At 46.4% G+C, this 20000-nt stretch overlaps 4 protein-coding genes across 19 annotated transcripts in view; all 4 read right to left on the bottom strand.

The window, feature by feature from the left end:
- The window catches only part of LOC125947939 (alpha-1,6-mannosyl-glycoprotein 2-beta-N-acetylglucosaminyltransferase), a 46010-nt gene extending 39913 nt beyond the window's left edge, over nt 1-6097 (bottom strand). For 2 of the 12 annotated variants that reach the window (XM_049673512.1, XM_049673528.1), the window contains exons 1-2: nt 3188-3528; nt 2897-3066 (exon numbers count right to left, since the gene is read on the bottom strand). The gene's annotated coding sequence lies outside the window, so the exon portion shown is untranslated. The other 10 variants (XM_049673513.1, XM_049673518.1, XM_049673523.1 and 7 more) reach the window with 10 other exon arrangements.
- A 3644-nt stretch (nt 6098-9741) lies between these two features.
- LOC125947992 (phosphoglycerate mutase 2-like) lies at nt 9742-16261 on the bottom strand. 4 transcript variants are annotated; one of them, XM_049673612.1, is made up of 4 exons: nt 16113-16261; nt 12348-12721; nt 11174-11671; nt 9742-10798 (listed from the first exon to the last, which is right to left on the bottom strand). In XM_049673612.1, the coding sequence occupies exons 2-4, from the start codon at nt 12451-12453 to the stop codon at nt 10638-10640; spliced, it is 765 nt and encodes a 254-aa protein (XP_049529569.1). In that variant the 5' UTR covers nt 12454-12721; nt 16113-16261; the 3' UTR covers nt 9742-10637. The 4 variants fall into 4 exon arrangements, with proteins under 4 accessions (XP_049529569.1, XP_049529570.1, XP_049529571.1 ...); XM_049673613.1 differs by lacking the exon at nt 16113-16261 and adding an exon at nt 12793-13318; XM_049673614.1 differs by lacking the exon at nt 16113-16261 and adding an exon at nt 12858-13318.
- A 541-nt stretch (nt 16262-16802) lies between these two features.
- On the bottom strand, nt 16803-17520 carry LOC125948022 (uncharacterized). The gene is made up of 3 exons (XM_049673650.1): nt 17447-17520; nt 17225-17379; nt 16803-17073 (listed from the first exon to the last, which is right to left on the bottom strand). Exons 2-3 carry the CDS (start codon nt 17336-17338, stop codon nt 16978-16980), a joined length of 210 nt encoding a protein of 69 aa, XP_049529607.1. The 5' UTR covers nt 17339-17379; nt 17447-17520; the 3' UTR covers nt 16803-16977.
- Nucleotides 17521-17624: 104 nt separating this feature from the next.
- Nucleotides 17625-20000, bottom strand: part of LOC125947980 (RNA pseudouridylate synthase domain-containing protein 1-like) — a 5544-nt gene continuing 3168 nt past the window's right edge. For both annotated transcript variants that reach the window (XM_049673595.1, XM_049673596.1), the window contains one exon: nt 17625-20000. This exon is cut by the window's right edge. The gene's annotated coding sequence lies outside the window, so the exon portion shown is untranslated.

The following is a 20000-nucleotide window of genomic DNA, read 5'->3' as shown; positions in this document are numbered from 1 at the left end:
AATCCACACACGTTCGGTTCTAGACTTGATATCGACCATTCGCATCGAACATCGACCGTGCAGCATCAACATCAGCAAAATTGATCTCCCAGGCTCAGGGGCCGGTGCTACATTCCGACACGAGCGTGCACGCGAGTGTTTCAGTGTGATTGTAGCTGTATTGTTGATCCTATCGGCCCACCGAACATAAGCGATCTAGGTCAAAGGGGGCTTTTCTTGATGAAGGAGGATAGGGATTCGATTTGTTACGATTTCCAACGGCCGATCACTGTGCCCAGAGAGGCGGCAAAAGTGAGTGCATCCATCGTTATCATCTCGTGCTGTTTCTCCACGCCTGGACGAGCTCAGCCGGGAGTGGAATGGGCCAGATTTATCATGAATTCCGGCCTAGGAGTAGATGATTTTTCCGGGAACCAGCTTAACCCAATTTGAAGTATAGTATATTGGAAAACAGAATCGAGGCCACTTCAGGAGAATATTATATTCAGCGTTAAATTGTATACAGAGCCTAATCGCGTGGAAAATCTTGCCAGCATTCCGTGAATACGAACAGTGATCTTCATCGAAAAGCAACAATCTTTGTTTGATTGCCGGGAAATTAATATCATTTCATGGTGAAACCAATACCTTCTTTGGTCGGGTGGAAACTAATCGAACGAGGCACTGTAATCCGAATAGATTGGCTATGGCAGGGATTTAATTGATTTATTGGTACCATTAACTTCGACACGTGGCATGTTTAATGGAGCATGATTAAAACGATTAAAATTATACCTTCACAAGTGCCACTACCCGCAGACATAGTTGCCTGTCACAGGCGCGTGACAATTGGTTTGAATTCTGATACAACATGTTACAAGTTAACTTAAGAACGTTCCAGGCATCACGTCACATGGCAATAACATCATTTAATTAAAGCCAGCATAATACATGACTTTATACACAGTTTGTGCGCCAGAGCCACAGCGAAAGTTGACTAAATTCGTTCGGATTGCTGGAGAAAAAAAAACACACACACTCCAACACAGATATGGAAGCATAATGAATAAATTTGTACACCGTTCCACCTACAGTTGACAGCTACAAACCAGCCCTATAGCCACCTAGCGAGGGCCGAGGCTCTGGGAAAGTAATAAATTTTGCCCTTCACCTAACGCGCCACGGTGTGCTCTGGTGTTTTGGGGGGTTTTTCGGTGAAACCCGCCAGTGACCGCAGCAAAAAGCGAACGAAGGATCATCATGGTGGATCGGTTCCGTCATCAGCACTCAGTCACGTTGTCTCTTTCTCTTTGATGAAACTCGCCTTCTGAGTGGAGGCTCAGTGGTGGTGCCTGCCGTAAGGGAGATTGATTTATCCCAAGCTGAGCCAGGCTGGTGTCAGTTTACTGACGGACGGGATATTGGAGAAAGCCCTTTCTTTGGTCATTTTTAAAACACAAAACCAAACCAAATTAATCCTAGCAGAGTTGACTATTATGTGAAACACATCGGAAGATCATGTTTTCCTAAAGCTATGCTTAAAATACTTACGAAACATAAAGATGGAAAAGTGTAAGCTCTTGAGTTACTGATATCACTGAACCATTTTAAGATTAAAGTTATATCTGAAGGAACCATTTTTTTCGTTTCAAAATGGATTCTACAATGATCGGCATCCCATGGCAACCAACCGGGAAGCCAAGTGTCCAGACCAGATAGCACAACACCCGGATAGTATCGTTTGTGCTGCGGGTGACACTTAACATCCCCTCTTCGATTCACCGCCATCTGGCAAAGCATGGCCGAGGCGATCCGGAATGAATGATGTTATCCTTGGGCCCGCACTCGCCTTAAATTTCGTTACCCGCCAAGGGCGACAACGGCTCGACGGTTGGCAGGACGATTCATTAACGAGCGTAACGCGTCCAGCGCGCGTAAATTAATGGCTGAACGCATTGCGGTGTGGTTGCCGTAGATGGTTGGATATTTCGTTTTTGGCGTGCACATCGGCAATGTTTGTTAGCTCGCTGACATAGTGGGAGGGTGATACGGAGGAACGGGAAATGAGGGACTGGAGCCGCTTACCGCGAAGGATAGCCCGCATGGCCCTGCTCTTGAATGCTCGTCCTACTCCACAAACCATATTAATTGAACCCTTCACGGTCATGTGAGACCTTTACGGTACCAGAAACACACTATCTCACCAAGGGATGGGGAGTGATAATGAATGACAAATAGAATTGGGAAAAGTATGAACCAACTTTACCTTTCTTAATGCCAGATATCGAGGGTCGTGTTGGTATGTCCCAGGGTTATACTATGCCTGATTACACCATGAACTGCGTATCACTTATCAGAACAACTATAACAGTGACTTTTATTGTTGCTCATAACTTGATACGTTATACCGGAAAAATGTCCACGTCATTGCTCTCGATAACTCTTCACTATCTAAATCTACACGTTAACCACTGGTTAAAGCCCCGGAGACTGACGTTGCTGCTACTTTGAAACCTTCATCTTCCAGTACATTCTACTCTACTAGTCAACAGCCTAGTTCAGCAGCAGTTAGTCGTAGGTTAGTCTGCACAGGTGTTTTGGCAGGTTCTTTGGACAGATGTTTTGGAATACAAACGGTTTTTTGTTACAATACCGTTCATACAAGTGGCCCTAGTAGGATGTTTTTGTAATTGAGAAGTGAAGAGTTCGAGTTCGACTCGATAAATTTCCATTTTTAGTTAATGATCTAAAAGGACATTTAAAACGAGCCATCCTACGTTTGGTTAGAGTTATTGTTGCGATGCCATTTAAGATAGGGCTACATTTTTCATGTTGAACGTCCAAGCGTACAATTGGTAACTTTTTCCTGTTAATGGATGACGGTTTGGAAATGGAAAGAACTATGAACCAACTTTACCTTCCTTAATGCCGTTCCGCCAGATCCATGAGGCATGCATGGCGCCGTGTTGATAAGTCCAAGGGTTTTATCATGTCTGCTTGTATCACGAACTGCCTATCACGACACTTTACTTATCACAGCAACTTTAATCGTGCTTTCTATTGTTACTATCGCTTTTATATGTTACACTGAAACAAAAAATGCGTCGCGAACCATTAGAAACAACATTCACGTCATTATTCTTCCGAGCTGCTTCCACACAAATCGCCACTACGATGCGGTCTGGCTGGGGAATTTAAATTTCTTGACCTCATCCTCTGGTTAAAGCGCCCCGGCCCGGGCGGTAGTGGTGGTTGTGTTGATGGAGGCCGGTGTTGCTGCTACTCGTTGCTCGTGTTTATTCAATCAAAGCAACAGCAGCGCACATACCCCCCCATCTTTGAAGACGCAATCAAAGCAACCAAGACGTTGTGGTGGATTTGGTGGTGGTGACTCGCAGTGGCCAGTCCCGAGAGAGAGAGAGAGGAGAGAAAGAGCGAGAAAGCGAGAACGCACTACATGAACACTTCCGTTACCGTCGGTTTCGTGTCGTCGACTGGCGTTCCGCCGATGCCAGGCAACAATAACAATCTGCGCCCCAAAAAAGGGCGTCCAACACCTGCACCCACGCTCACCATACGCTCACCCCGACCAAACACAACACACTAGCACAGGCCGGAACGCAGGCGCACTCCGCGATTCACTATCACACTGAAAACAAGGCGCATCCCCGAGAAGGACGACCACCCGAAAGGACTCGTCGGTGTTCCTCCACCACCGTTCCTAGTGGTTGTTTATCACGAGAATGGATTTTTAATTATCAAACACGAACTCGCGAATTTCATACACACAAACACACGTGCGCGGACGATGATAACTGATGCTAAAATTGAATTGCATATCCACATGAGATGCCTCTACATCATCTTGCTGCTGCTTTCGAGATCGAGAAACACTCGCGCGAATGGTTCATGACGCCAGCGACACCCCGTCGTCCGGTTGATACAGTTACTACTAACGGGCGTGAGGCGGTTCGGTCGAACCGTTGTAATGGAAACTGCTGCCGCCGGTTGATGATAGCCGATGGAACGGTCGGTCGGTCGGTCGGTTGGTCAAGCTACGCACACAAACTCTCGTGGCGGCGGGTGGCAATCACACCGACTGCCGACTGCCGACGACCGCGAGAGCAACAACAAAGTGGACCGTGTGATTCCACCACATCACCCACTCACACACACTCACACAGATGCAGTGGCGGCGCCGCATGGCCTCACGGGGTCGAGGGGCGGTCGACACCGAGTGTGCGTTCACCGACGACGACGACGACGCACCAGTATGTGGACGTTGACCAAACGATGACGAATCTCCGTCGTCGGGTTGTTTGCTGATGACGTCGCCGCCGACTGTGGCTATCGCCGACCGGTGCGGTTAGGGCCAGAAAGTTGGCTCGCCGAAACTCGCCACTACCATACCACGCGGTGACCATCGGTGTCAGTCGATGTTTCTAGTGTGTGCCAGGGCCGCGGGTGTTTGTTTGAATATAATTATCACTTCATAAAGAAGGAAGATCGCATGGAGGCACCAGTGGCGTTTCAAAACTCGAAAAACGAACTGAACTCCAAATCGATGTATGAATCATCATTGTTCCATGACGCTGCGTGGTGCCACCGAAAGCATGTGTTTTTGATAACAGCATGATAACAGCGCACTCATTGTAACGCCACGCACGGCCACACAGAAGGAGCGCATTGTGAAGCCTTGACGGATATCGATAAAACATTATCCCTAGATCGCGCGCACACACACACGCACACACACTCGCACACCACTCGTTATCACGTGTTATGCAATTGGTTGTACTGATGGCCGATCTGGTGGTGATAATTCTCGCTATCGCACCTGTCGCACAGTTGACGCACACGTACCTTTCGGCACCGCCACTGTTAACCAGTTGTTGCGGAGCGAAAGTTGCCAAACATAATGTGCATCATCATCATCATAATCATCATCAGCATCACCATCTGCGTGGTGTATCTGCTGCTGTGGCATGAAACCGGATCTTCAGGGCAGCCAGCTTTTCCGTGCGGAAGGAAGGAAAAACCTGTTCCTCTCTGTCCGATGCCCAAGGAGGGACGGAGGGTTGTCAGGTCTCAGGGACAATTGTCGGGGAATGGTCGCTGAGGAACCGTCGAGCAACGGCCGAGGGACAAGAGACAACGACGGACGACGACGGACGACGACGACGACGACGTCGGTCGATTGATGTTTTGTTTCGCAACCTGGCACATGGTCAAGCATGCGCGCAACCACTTTCATTCATAATGCTGCAAATGGGGAATGGGGCTGGGGTTGGGGCTGGGGCTTGAAAATGAAGGCCGAAAAGCGCCTCATCGAAAGGGAAAGAAGGTGGGATGGTGGGGTTTCGCAGAAAGCGTTGCAACTGCTTCCGTTCGCTTCCTTTTTCGGTTTGACCTTCCGAGGCGAAAGGTGGAGCTCTCCGCGGTGGATTGATGAAGTTGGTTCGAGCGGTTCCGCATCGGCTCACAGGAACAACGGGAGTCCTGGTCCTGGGCGACGACTGTGAGCTATGGCCCAGATGTTATTTTCGCCCAGCATGAACCATCGACGTCGTCTTTGACGATGACGTACGTCGGGAATGGGGGGTGCTGAGGGGGCATAGCACACGAACCAAGCAAATGCGCGAGGTTTACTGGAGCCGGCAGTATCGATTAGCAGTAGGTTGGGCAGCATTTTAGCAAACGGTGGATCAGCGGCGCGGTTGACCTTTTCGGAGGGCTTGGTCGGTAGCACTTCACAAACAACACCAAACACTAGTGAGAATGAAGGGGGTGGTTTGGAGTGAGGAGAGTAGGGAGGGGGGGGGGGGGGTGCTGCGCATGACAGCCACACGCATATCCTCCCGACGCACCAAACATCACTGACGATTCCACGGTTGCCGTCATCCGGGAGCGACCATATCAACCACAAATCTAGCATTCCTGGTGGGACTAGACCATCACTGGCTGCACTTACTACTATCACTGTTCTTGCCAATCTCGTCGTCGAAGTATGATGGCCTATGACGACAACGACAACGACGGCGACGACGACGGACACCACGACAAGTAGTGCGCCACCCTTCTGCTGTTGCAGCGATGGCGACAAATGCTTGTTCGCGATTTTGACCAAACTGCCTGGCCGCTGACGCTGGCGGTGGGGACCTTTCTTCTTTCTGACACTTGCCACACGACGGCAATGGGTGTGTGTGTGCGTATTTAACCCCGAACCGAACATAGCCGAGCTCATCCGACTACTAAGCGTGCTGCTGCTGCTGCTGGGGAAGGAAAGACGCAGAGCGATCCACTCCGGATACGTCTGGTTCACCACCACCGCTTATCTCGGCTCAGCTGGGGGGGTCTCTATATTCGCTCTCCATCTTTGCTCACTATTTTTAAAACTCTCACAACCATCGCGCTTCGTGGTCATCGTCATCGTCGTCGTCGCCATGCTGTTTACACCATTCATTTGGAAGCCCATTTTGCTCTCCTGCTGTCGGTCTACCGCTGCTGCTATTATTATTTCTCCAAGCAATTCACACAAAACAAATTCATTTATTCGGTTTCGGTTCTCCAATCGCTGTTGGCTTCTCCGCGCGAAACAACCCGCAGCATTTCAATGAAGTCAATGTTGCCTCGTGTACCGAAGTTCGACGGCAGCGCCAACATCGCGAGGAAACAGTGATGTGCGTATAAAATGCAGCGGCTTTGCACTTGCTGAATGTCTATTCAATATTCGGTTAGCCAAGTAGGCCGAAAAGTACATTATTTTCATGCTTTGACAAAACCACGTGTTACGGGCGCTAACGCTTGGTGGAGATGCCCAGTAGCTTATGATTTTTAGCAAAAAAAAAACTCGCTAATATAGAAATCGGCATAGACAGTTAAGGCGAGCGTTTTATTACTAAGGATTATTATCGTTTACATTTGCCACTAATTGGTCACTATCACGGAACAGAACTTATCGACTTGCATCAGAGTGTTGATGCGTTGCGATTGGTAGGAGGTAGCATTTGCACTGCTGCCGTATAGCGCATGAGCGCAATGGTTGCCATCGTTTGCCGGCCATTTCGCTACTCACCGGAGCAAGGTGGTTGGGTTGGGTATCTGTGGTGGGAAAACCCGAGAAAACAATCGAGACGACCACTGGCGAGTTTCCCCACCGTGCCAATGTAATAGCAGCATATCGCATCATTCGACTCTCTCGGATCGAAACAATCGCAAACGGCTTTGATGTTGGTGTGTGTAGGCATCACCTGACTTCTCTCGCGTTCGCTTGGATTTACTTGAATCTGATCAACCATTCTCAGTTCCTTTAACTCTCAGCCTTTTCCGTCCCCTAGCAGTAATCATTCTTCCTATCATCATCATCATCAGTAGTCATTGGCACGGGTTACGATACGGGCACTTAGATGAGGTAGTCGCTACTCGAGCTTCCGTCAAAACATAAACAATTGCGACTCACAAGGCAAAATCGTGCCACTAACACCTAAGAAAGCGCCAGACAGAGAGTGAGAGAGTCGCTCTTCCAGTAGACGGGGAAGCTGCTACTCCGTTGACCCGTTGTTGGTGTTGCTGGTTGTGACCTCGCGCATCGTAGGCTTTACGTGAACACGTGACTATGCTTGACCATGGCGCGTAGCAGACCATAACAACCGATGCTATAAGCTATCCATCACAGGTCAACATTTTTTGATTGACTGGAAGTTAATGAGGGTTGAAAGTTAAACTACTAGTTAGAGAGATGCATGCGAGTTCAGTTTGATTTGTGAAGAGAACACTCGAGTCGATCAATACTAATTATTACAAAAAATATACCATATTATGTTTCGTGTAGTATTACTACAACCTGTACACCCGCCTTCCTCATCCCTTCCGTACTGTGTCCATTACATTCGTCTCGTCGTACATGTATTCGCCTCAAAGAAAAAGGAGCAAAAAGCGGTACCCTTTAATCGCCTTTCGTTTCCTGTTGAACCACGCGGACCAATGGAATGAAAGTGAGAGCAATTATCGAAGCGAATCGTTGGCAACGTATGGGGTGACTTGATGTAAGCACACGGTTGCTTTCTTATCTCGTACGCCAAACTAGCGTATACCGGTTTACACTTTTCTCGATGACGCCAACATACGGTGCCGTAATTATACAGCTTCAATTCTTCTTATGCAACTTGCAGGTGGATTAATTGCCTTCAATCTAGTCAGTGCGGTGAGGCGTATGTTGGGTTGCAGTGTTTTATATTAAAACATAATGAAGGTTGTTAACATAATGTAAGCAAAACGTGGGTTGTTCATTCTTTTCCAGTCAATTTCACGGGCGGAACATCTTCGAGGAGGATATGGTTGATTTAACTAATCCATTCAATCCGACTTACGATTAAAGCGCATTCGCATATTGAGCTGTTATGTTTATTTCGAAAATGTTATTGGAAACGAATCTAAAAATCAGATATGGTCCGTTATGGCAACTTTACTTGGTGGGATTCCAAATTTGCTATTCTCGACCATTATGCCCATCCACCCATGAATGACTTCATGTATGTACTTGACCTGACGTACCTACCCAGAACAACAATCATTTCGAGCGTGAAAATTGAAGTCAGAATGATTTATGGCGCAGCCCCTGCACTGGACTGCGTCTACCCACATCGCTGCATGGTTCGTTGCTCGACCAACTCCTATCGCGATGGCTGCGACCAGTAGAATCGATGGTTCTCGATTATGGGTCAACTCTAGTGTTTGCTTGTACGGTGGGTATACACTAAGCCAGCTTGACGCACGTCTATCAGCGTCTGTCTGCTCCGTGAGGAGTGCGACGAACTTTATCACCCGTTCAAATCTTAATTGAATAACGAATAAAATCGTTTATTTACCAAGCATTGCCGTCTACCACGTTGGAAGCACTTGTGTGGCGTGCAAACAGGCAGAGGAGATATGTGTCAAGTTGTGTTAGTTGCCGGTTGGTTTAGAAAGCAATTTGTACATGGAAAGGATCGAGGTTTTCAAATCGTTGCGACATATTAATGAGATAAAATACTGTTCCAACCAGGCTGCCTCATTGTGAATGAGTTAATCAAAAAATGATTTTCTATACATCTGATCATTATTGCGAAGCAAATTAACATTTCGTCTTTTTTATGCCAACGCATCAACGGTGAGCTCATTATCAGCGTGTGACAAGCTGATAGTATCGAGTAAAACAGACGGCATTTGTTAGAACACAGATGCACACGGTGATATAACATATGGCGAAATGAATGGCTTTTTTGTTTGTTCTTGAAATGCGACAATAACAAGTGCTGCTTAGCAGACGATTCCTGGAGCGATATCATCGAGAAGCAACCAGATGAAAACGCGGGCCATGATAGAATTCGTACCATTCTTAACTGGCTCCACAAACAACGTTTTCTACTTACGTTTTCCAGCTGCATTCCCTAGCGATCACCAAACACGATCAACCATTCAGGGAACATGGTTTGCCGATCTATAAGATACAAATCAGTCTTGTCAATCGATACTGATTAGACATCTCGCGTTCGCACCAGCACTTCAACCAGACGTAGAGGACTACGCTTGACTTGATGAAGAGTTGTATGCTCGCCAATAAATTCTCGGTTTAAATCAAGGGAAAAGTAAATAGTACTTGAGATAGTCGCGACCAGAAGTGGTTAGCAAACAGAAACATCAATTGATACTTAAATGAGCTATAACAACATTGCCTCAATCTCTGTGGAGCTTATCAGCGGCAAATAAGTGGTGTTGGTCGTTGTTTTAACACGACATGACATATATTACACACGCGGGAAGGGAGACTCTTTTGTAGCCAGCCAGAAGATTATGCAATGCGAGAGCTTTTAAAACCTGTACTCCAGACGGCTACTGGACTGGTAATGTAAACGAAGATAAGGCAATTAGGAAGCGAGTGAGTGTTTGTCGAACTGATAAGGCTTATGGTGCAGCGTTAATCAATTTGTTGTATGGTTGCGGTTCAAACGATCGATAACGCTATCTTTACACTTTAAAAACAGTAACCCCTCACCACGCTTTGTGACTAGCTGAGTGGACCTTTCTTCAAAAATGTCGAATATAAACGAAAATAAAGCCACTTATACCACGCTCCGCTGGCGCTGGCGGGAATATGTGTTCAATAAAACAGTAGTATTTTATTTTATTTGCCGCACACACACATGCATTAATGCTTACAAAACCCTACACAACTAGAGTTTACCGCTAGAGTTAAAATCCTAAAAAACTCTCCTGCCGCCTGATCTCGCACACTTTCTCTTGCTTACGCTGCGTACGCATAACAAATTAAAAAAATCGACAATCGTATAATAAATACACCAAAAAGGGAAAATACAGGAATTTTGAAAAGCGAAAAAACTACCACTAAAACCTGACCGATACGCACACGGAAGCTACACGGTAAGCATGAGGCGGCACTTTCGTTGTAACGCACCTCGATCAAGAGCAGGGTTTTAATAAACATAAATCATGCCCAGTAATCTTGCACCGGAGAGGATACTGGAATCAACTTCCGTCCGTTTTCATACCGTTCCCGTGCCCATTTCCGTGTTCGTTTCGCCGCTGCAACGCGGATGGCTTGTGAGGTAGAGCTTTGCACTGGATCGCTAAGGGATGGTGGTGCCGGCACCTGGTCGTCCCTATTTGCCAATTGAGGCCACCTTCTCCATCGCCTTCAGGACCGTGTCGTCGTTGGCGAGAAACCGAATGTTGCCCACCATCTTCATCGAAGCATCGAAATCGATGATGAAGGGAATACTGTTCGGTAGGTTGAATTTCATGATGTCCGCGTCTGAAATATCTTTAGATCGTAAGTATTGTGTTGCATCGTGGAGGGACGAAGGATGGATTGGTTAAGGTTTGCAGATGGTACAAATGAGAAGAAGCGATTCGTAATGAATTGCATGAGATGGTGTATGTAAACCATAGAATCATTGCAAATGTATTGTAATGTGCAGTATTTTGTGTCGTTTTTGTTTTCAATAGAACACAGAGCAATAGTAGTGAGAGAGATAAAGAGAGAGAAAGAGAAAAGGGAAGAAAGTTTTGATAAAAAGATCACCATTAGTATCAACTACAACCATCACCATACAAGCCGAAGTCTCATGTTCTCATACCAATACATTATTTTTTAGAAATACACTTTTCCAGAGTGCAGCTTTCAACCGAACCCTACCTTGAATGTGCTTCACCAACCCCCGCAGACTTGTACCATGCGCGACGACTAGTACGCGTTTACCGGCCCGCACCTCCGGTATGATCGAATCGCTCCACTCAGGCACAACCCTTTCCATCGTTGTCTCGAGGGTTTCGGTGGTCGGAAAGTCCTGCTCATTAATGTGCCGCAACCGAGGATTATTTTTGATCGCGTGATAGTACGGATTGGACGGTTCGATGGCAGGAGGCGGAATGTTGAAGCTGCGGCGCCAAATCTGCACCTGCTCCTCGCCGTAGATGTCCGCCATTTGGCGCTTGTTGAATCCGGTGAGAGCACCGTAGTGTCGCTCATTCAGCCGCCACAACTGACGCACCGGAATGTTCGTTTGGTTCAGTTCCTTCAGGATGATCTCGAGCGTTTGGTTGGCCCGACGCAGACAGGACGTGAAGGCGATGTCGTAGTGCATGTTTTCGCGCTTGAGTGCCGCAGCCGATACTTCCAGAGCATCCCATTCTCCTAAAAAATAACAGAAGAGGAAGAGGAACGGTTCAGTAAATTTAATTCATTTACGATAAGTGTTGAAAACGTTAGTGATTAGATTCTCGCTTCATTTGTTGCAGTTCCAATTTCCTTAGTTTCTTAGAAAAGATATATTTTCCAATTCAATTTCAGGAACGATGTTATTTATCATTCTAACAGTATCTGTGTTTAAACATACGGCTCGCCCGTCATTATATATGTTAAAAAAAATAACAGTATCTGTGGCTGGGCTCTCAAGACTGATTTTGAATAATGGAATACGCCGTTGTTGTGGTGCCACCAACACGGAAGCTTCGCCTGTTGGGTATTCGGCAGTGGCCGTGAAATTAATGTTGATCCGCCGGAAATAGCTCGCTTAATCTTTGGGTCTGCTGTTCGTTGAACCGTAGATCGATTCGACTACATGGCACCGTTGTGTGTTGCATTGAAGCTTTGAACCAACGAAAATAGTACCGAACAAACTAAACAAACCGTGGCCTGAGGCTACATGATGGCGGCATTCAAGGAAGCTTATCTCAAATGTACAATGTTGCGAGGTGAGGCCCACAGAGTGCTGCTAAGGGTTTTTGTTTGGATAGACCCGTCTTATTGGTGCTGGATGTCTCTGAAGATTTGCGAGTATAAAATGTTAGTGGGAGGGTGCGCAACTTACCTTCTTCACTGAGCCCAACATCGTGCCAACCGCAGAAGAGATTCATCTTGTTCCACTCGCTCTCACCGTGTCGAACGAACGTGACACTGTACTTTGCACCGGCCATCGTCGCTTCCTATTTCCGATTAGCTTCCGATAATACAAATCACGCTTGGCAGGCCAGCCCGGCACGGGCGACACGAGGAATTGGTCAGTGTTATGGCAAGCACGAAGTAGCAACAGGTATCTTCCTTGCGCCTGTGTCACGCGCTCGTAGCCTTCTAATTACGATTTTTAATTGCCACTTCGGTCGCTCCACCGGTTACTACGATTTCACAGAGAAATTATTCCACTGCCAGCGATGAGATTGAAGCACACATTTCACAGCTTCACACCTGTTTGGAAAACATTCCATAAAAAAATGGGTTAACGGTCGAGAAAAAAGGGGCAAAACACATTCGCGTACGAGAAACGAAACACTTCTAGGCTGTACAGAAGCAAAACTCGTTGGCTGTGCCAGTGTGGTTGTACCTCGACTTCCTTCAAACGCCTCTTGTAGTGGACTGACGACCATGGCGGGCTCTTGGATTGAATCGGAACGGATTCCACTTGGATATGGTTCCGCGGATGAAGATCGACGGCGATGACGACGACGACGACGACGACGACGACAACACAACGTACGCGTGTATGCATGTATTAATGGGATCCGTTTCGTTGCATCGTACTGCTTAACAAACTAACAACAAGGTGCCGCGTCTCTTGGCATCGTGTTCTCGACCGTACGAGCGCGTCCTTGAGAACGCAGCGAGGCGGTTGAGAGGGTGCCCATCGAACCAAGAAAGAGCCAAACTGAGACAAGTGTACCGAAAGCACGCATTGAGCGCCTACTTACTGCTGCTCACTGATAACAACGGGTGGTGCACAACACGGCACCACCCCACACACACGCATGTCTTACATGTGGCGGTGGGGTGTTTGGGTAACCCCCTCAAAGAGCCTTCAGAGGCTATCATATGCCCGATGCGCGGAAGCACGCTACCAAACACGAGCGAACCACGCGACATCATGCTTCTTCAAGCAATCATTTCGTCACCATGTGTTCTTCTTGCTATCGCGCTCTTCACACGCTCTCTGCCCTTCGAGGGCGTCAATTGAACAAAACTTGACATCAGAACGCCGCTGTTTGAGCAATGCTTTATCTGCGATTCAAACATTAATAACTCTCCAAAACTGGTTCTACAGCTCAATGGGGAAACATGATCGTATGGCGTATCCATTGTACTGCAGACAGAGAGCATCGAATGAATATGATCCATTATTACCACTCAAACAGACAATGGCGACCTAGAAATCACATTTCAAGTACTTATCGTTTTCTAAATGCTCAATTACGATCGAAACAACAAGCGCAAACGTAATTGCAGCGCACTAAAGTATGTTTGGCTCTGAATTAATTTCAAGAAGCTCATGACGATACGACAGTAGTCATGCGACAATACGCTATTCAAAGTTATTTATTACCACTGCATGTGGTAAGTATTTCAATTGACGTTGATGATTTTCACAAACATTTGCGAATAATCGTGAAAAAGGACTTTTATGAACAATCAGCAATGGTAGTTTTCATATAGCATTTGTTCTTATACTCAATTGGACTTACTAACGATAAATAAGATAAGTTAAATGCACACATTCACATTAAAACTGATGCAACACGTGCCAGCCCTCGCGTTTTTTATGTATGAAAGTATCGAACGCTCTGCCTGTTCATCAGGCGTTTAGATTACTAATTCGATCAGGTAAGCAGCGAAACGCAGCGGAAGCAAGACGCAGTAAACTGCATCGATGCAACGTTTACCAGACCGGGTTGCTTCCATCCGGCCGGTCAACCCTAGGCAACATGGTACCGTAGCCCACAGCGATACCCGATGCCACATACCACAGCGATGATTCATAGCCGTTAGCGCATTCTTTCCATTATCCTTTTGCTGGACCTTTCGTAGGATTAGAACGCCATTCCTCAAGCAATAATGCTTCCTCTCGTGTCTCCATAGCAACCAAACAAAAAGCATCCAAAAACCGATCTATGGAATTGTATTCGAACACACACGCACATACACCTGGCCTGTAAGATTTCCACGCTATGCTTGAAGAGAATACCGCCCAAGGTCTCCGTCGAAGGAATGCAACGGAAAAGAGGTAAAGCGATGGGATGACAACAGATATAACGAAACCAAAAAAACAACAATAAGAACTGCGCCACGGCGACGCTATACGACAGGAGAGCGCTAAGGGAAACCGGCTTTGCGTGGCGGAATGGCTGGAATCTCCACCAATCAGCCCCACAGCGGTCTACCAGGCACCAGTCACCGCTCTCAGGTGGAAGCTCAGGACTAATGCCGCCTCCTGGAGGGAGTGTAGGTGGTGGTGGTTGTGTGGCGTTCGTTGATGAATGAAAAATGTTCGAGTCTCTCGTTCGTCGCGATCGCGCTCTGCAGTACGCAGAAATAGCATGGCGCGTTCTACATTCTCTGCATAATTTATTTGTTTACCGGGGACGAGGGTTTGCCTGGAGTTTCGGTGGTCGCTTTGCTGACGGCGTTTACGACCGGCCGGTGCCGGTGGGAAGCGTGCGAAATCGTTTGTAGCCCGCCGGTGTTGTTTTGGCGCATTCAGCAGCTTGATTGCGACACAATTTGCAATCGATTTGCGTTTTACTATGTTTTTACTATCAACTAATGCGCTGCCTAAATCGATAGTCACCTCATTACTCATCAAAGGTAGGTGTTGAATTTCATAAAAAATCAAGGAATGAATAGATAGTTCACTTCGTAATTCGTACGCACAAAAGCTGTTGCAACGTGTAGGCTATCGTGGCCACATTGATACAGCTGCCCGCATCGTCACTCGGTAAATCTGATTCTTATTGCGTATGCGCAATATATTAAGAGTCAGGCAACAAGTCCACATCGAATTCTGGTTGACAAAATTCGACGACAACCTCTCCCGTTTTCCCTTTTCCGTCTTACCACTGATCATCGGGGAACATCGGACGTATCTTATTTTTAAGCCCTCTCACACCACTAGTTCGAATGGCGGGGTCGATCGCATGATGATATAGCCAAATCTACCCTTATTTTAAAGGGGTTTATATTAATTGGATATGCTATCTTGATGCTACTTGAAACAGAAAAAAGACTCGATAGTCTAGCTTCGCGTTAGCCAATTGATGCATACGGTATACCTTGGGGTAGAGGGCGGCTAGATGATGAAGATCTTTACCTTTGACCCAGGGATTCATTGCTTTGAGATTAGCGAAAATCTCGCTATGATATTACAATTCATCAAATTCTCTAACCGCGGAGTATTGGAATTGTTGAAACAATCCATCAAAAGCCAGATCAGGAACAAACTAACTATCGCAAGGTCATTTGAGGTTCAAAATGCTTAACATACGGGAACGGCACCCAGAAATAGTACATGCTGCTCTGCATGGGACTCTTGGGAGTGCACTCAGATCGATGAGGTTGACACAAATTCCAGCGACAGCGTACCGTGCGGTGGCAGATTACGGAGAGAGCGTGCTATGATGCAAGCGATCACCAAGTAGTCGGGGTCACTGAACTGATCCTTGGAACCACCACCCATCGATGGATGCACTCCCGTGAACACGCACGCAAGGTAGAGGCGATAGTGGTAGTAGTAGTAGTGCTAGTAGTAGGAGCAGTAGCAGCACAAGAAACTGGAACAGCTCGTCTTTGTCTGTCGCAGAAAGTTACTCACCACGACTATGGTCGACCGGTGTTGTGCCCGAGGAGAGTTACTTGGTTTAAAATCCGTATTGTTTCACTGGAGCCGCGGAACTGAGGGACAAGCAGCAGCTGAAGCGGACGAGACCGTTTTTCTGATTTTTTTTTCACAACCAATGTAAACAATCACCCGCGACAAAAACGGTTTTGTAGTGTGTGTGAAACCATCCGTCAAATGCATTGGTATGCGAGGCTCACGGGCGGTTTTCATATTTTAAATGTTGGAAAATATAAATTTCATTTTTCTTCGATTTTATCAACATCGTCCACATCAAGCCATTCCATATTGCTAATGCCTATAAGGATCCTTTCCGGGATCCGAGATCCAGCGGCAGTTAAGGTCTAGAAGGTTGCCTTGTGAAGCCTTCCTGATCGTCAGTTCAGGATATCCTTGCAACCCTCAGTTTTCGAAGGTGCTGATTCATCAACTATTTTACGCCGGGAACAGAAGATCTAACGGCCTTTGCGTCTGATATTATCACCTGATGGCATTAGAAAACTTTTTTATGCGACCATGACCTCTGTTTTTGAGACATCCACAAATCTGATCGAGCATCTTCATACTGGAACATGTGCAGATTGGTAGTGGCTTTAAGAATTTCTCTATGGTGCCGAAGGATTTCTTTTCTCAACAGCTTCTCACAAAAACACTAATCACCATGTGTTACGGTTCGCAGGCACCTTTATTCATACTCTTCCCGATGTACATCAGCGAATGGAAATACTGCAGGATGGCTCAGGATCAAGTATGAGCTGCTGTCGATGATACGAGGGCTACGAACCGCGTTTCTTCCATCATTACGTACAACACTAGAACGTTCCGCTTCTGCCCTCGTCACTTAGTTGCCACCCTTGTACTCGCGGACGTGCGACACCACCCAGACTGGGTAGGCGAGCACACCACCGAAGATGGCCAGTCCGTGGACGACCTTTTCCTGTTGAGAATAGCGAAGGTTACGTAATGTTTGCAATGCTGAAAGCAGTTTCCCAGCAAAGTGCATACACCCGATCCGGTCTTTCCCGAGAATCTACCGTCCGTCCTGCAGGTGGGAGTCAAGACCCGGCCTATCGAGAGATAAAACTTACCCCGAGGGAAACGCGAACCTGCGGCAGGTTGCTGGACACCGAGAAGTACGTGCGGCGCTGCAGAGCCTGGGCAGCAGCGGTGGCCAGTCGTGGAACGGTAGCGTTGGCAATCATCTTCGACGTCGATTTGTTGCTGAACGGTTGCGGGTTTCAATCTGCCGGATACAGAATCGGTGTGTTTAAGAAATGTTACGGAAATTCACAAAATAATCGAGAACCTACCTCCAAGGCGCACGACACGGACAATTTTTGGCTTTGCAGAAAAAATGTTTTTACGTTTCGATCGACTACCCGTCATGTGACTGGGCGAAAAAAACTCGCCGCAGGAGAAGCGCCATCTGGGGTTTTCCATCTTTATTTAGTGCACTCAAAAAAACGATTTTTAAATTCACCGGTTCGATTTCAAAAAGCGTTTTTATTTCTTTTCAAAAGAAATTGTTTAATGTACGTACATAAATGGTTTTGTTCTCCTCCGTTTTTTGTCTTTTTTGTGTTCGTTTTTGTTTCCATACTAGGCGCCTAGGTTTAAGAAAAAATGTGGAATCGATTTTAGTTCTTGGTCTTTCGGTTTTCTTTTGTTTACTGTGTATATATCGCCCTTTTACTTATATTATTTACCGTTCCCCTGTTTAGAGCGATAATGCTCATTCGGTTCTTATGTATTTTTTCCTAAATGATTTTTCCTGTTGTTTTAGCGCGTGGGTGTCAGCTGTACGTGTTGGTAGAATTTTGTGGATTCACTATGGAGATGCAGAAGATTCAACAGTTAAATAACGAACATATCTGAACGGATGCACCAGGGGATTGGGACAGTCGTGCGCCGTGTCGAGAGTGATTGATTTGACTGTCCTTCGCAATTTCACGCGCCCAAAATGCAAAACAAATCTCGAACGGATCGAGATTGAAAAGGAATCACTACATATTTTCGCGCGCCTGATAAATGCGCCCTACTCCGTGGTTCGCTTACCACGTATAGTATAGATTGTACCTTGAGTGTCTAGCACCGTGCCGATCGATCTGTTACTCCTGGCAACCGTGAATCGCTCAGTGTGAGTTTGTTCGTTCTCGATCAGCCGGCCGGTTAGAGCGGGTTTTATTAAGTACTTCTGATGGACGTACAATGCATTATTAACACCTAGGAAGGCTCTAGACGCGACAGCGTCGTCCGATTCACGCTACACGAACTGCTGTTCCTGAGTGTTCATTGGTTTGATAACGGAAGAGGATCTAATTTAAATCGCTTGGTGAATGTGTTTCGCAGAGGAGTTTCGGAGCGATTGTTACGTTTGAATATGCGCACTCCGCTTACGCGTTCGGTATTGGTAGGTTGTGTACATGGCAGTGATGGAAAAACAATGCGAACAATGCTGCTCCGGTACCACCACAGTCAGTCACGGGAGAAAGAGTATGATATCACATTCAGCTTGCGGTAGCTTTCCACCGTAGCGACCTCGTCGTTCATCACTCATCGATGCGCTTCTTATTGCGAGATATGGTGGGGCTCTGTTGGACTGTTTCGCCTCCCATTAGCTTCGATTTACTCATGAATTTTTCGAGACGATCGTGCACTATCGATTCTACCGGTCCCTTTTTCTCGGTGAGTTGATGTTGATGTTAATTTTCAGTTACTCTGCTTGCAACCACGTGTTGTTCTTACTTGTGACTATGGGAAATGGAAACGATAGGGCATTTGGAACGAAATGGACCCAACACATAGCTCCACCATATGCTCATATTAGACCCTTGAATGACCCTCGAACTCTACGGGCCTCTCTATCAACCTATTTACGGATACAGATTCGTACTTGCTTGGTATGTGTGCGTGTGTGTGTGTTTAGTCAAGATTTAATTTCAGTTTCATCCTACTTCATTATTCCTTTCGAGATTGATAAGAGAGATTAACAAAGCTGACTAATGTTTTGTGTGCTTCATTGCTGTAATGATACCACCTTTTCTACCATCCGTCCGATGCCATCCGCTAGCATCACCTCCGTGGTTGGCTGCCAGACGAATGAGTTGTGCAGGAGCCAACCACATCCGAGTGTTCGATTCGCTTTGAGAGAAAGGTACAAAATATGTGGAAAAGTACACGGTCAAACTCTCCGTAGTTGACTGCGCGAATTGTGGCGGTCTATGCAAATGGTAACAGTTGTTCATACGTTCGTCGTGGGTAATACTATTTAAGAATTTAAAGTTAATCTGTTCGCCCTTGAAAGCTATTTTACGCTGCATTCTTCTCACTCTATCCCTTCTTTACACAGCATAACCATGACCCACCATTTCCCACTAGAACCGTTTGCCTTCGCCATTTGGAAACGCAACAAAATTCTCGGAACGAACTAAGCTCACGATATTGCTAGTAATAGAGTAACAAGGAACTGAAATCCGACTAAACAGTATTGCTGGTTAAGCATATGTGCACGATGCCTACTAAATGTTAACCACGTGCGGAGCGGTGATGCGTCTACGTCTTAGTAGAGTTAAATTAATATGCAAAGTATTTCTATCGTAAGATATCTTAAAATACAAGCAACAACTACAGCAACACAACTACATAAAATAGGAACGTAAATCAACGCATTCAGAAGACTCTGTGCTGGCAAAAAGATTCGTGCATTATTGCGACCTTGCAGCTCTTTAAGCATCGTGCAACGGTCCCTCCCTGTGTGACGCATGTACTATACTCCAAGCTTAGCTCTTCGTTCTGGCTTTCCTATGTATACTGTAAAGTTACGCAAGTGTCCTGGGCTGAAGGGAATAAGGATGGCATTTTAAT

Source organism: Anopheles darlingi, chromosome 2, assembly GCF_943734745.1.
Source record: "Anopheles darlingi chromosome 2, idAnoDarlMG_H_01, whole genome shotgun sequence".
NCBI classification, from domain to species: domain Eukaryota; kingdom Metazoa; phylum Arthropoda; class Insecta; order Diptera; family Culicidae; genus Anopheles; species Anopheles darlingi.
Note: the sequence above shows the minus strand (reverse complement) of the source record. Positions and strands in the feature narration are given on the sequence as shown.

Excerpts from the sequence above, each read along its gene's own strand:
- LOC125948022 (XM_049673650.1), bottom strand. The coding sequence starts at position 17,338 with ATGATTGCCAACGCTACCGTTCCACGACTGGCCACCGCTGCTGCCCAG. Across the intron at positions 17,074-17,224 it reads AGGTTCGCGTTTCCCTCGGG|GAAAAGGTCGTCCACGGACT; the intron begins GTAAGTTTTATC and ends TATTCTCAACAG.
- LOC125947992 (XM_049673612.1), bottom strand. The coding sequence starts at position 12,453 with ATGGCCGGTGCAAAGTACAGTGTCACGTTCGTTCGACACGGTGAGAGC. Across the intron at positions 11,672-12,347 it reads TGTTGGGCTCAGTGAAGAAG|GAGAATGGGATGCTCTGGAA; the intron begins GTAAGTTGCGCA and ends GTTATTTTTTAG. Across the intron at positions 10,799-11,173 it reads GTTGGTGAAGCACATTCAAG|ATATTTCAGACGCGGACATC; the intron begins GTAGGGTTCGGT and ends TACGATCTAAAG.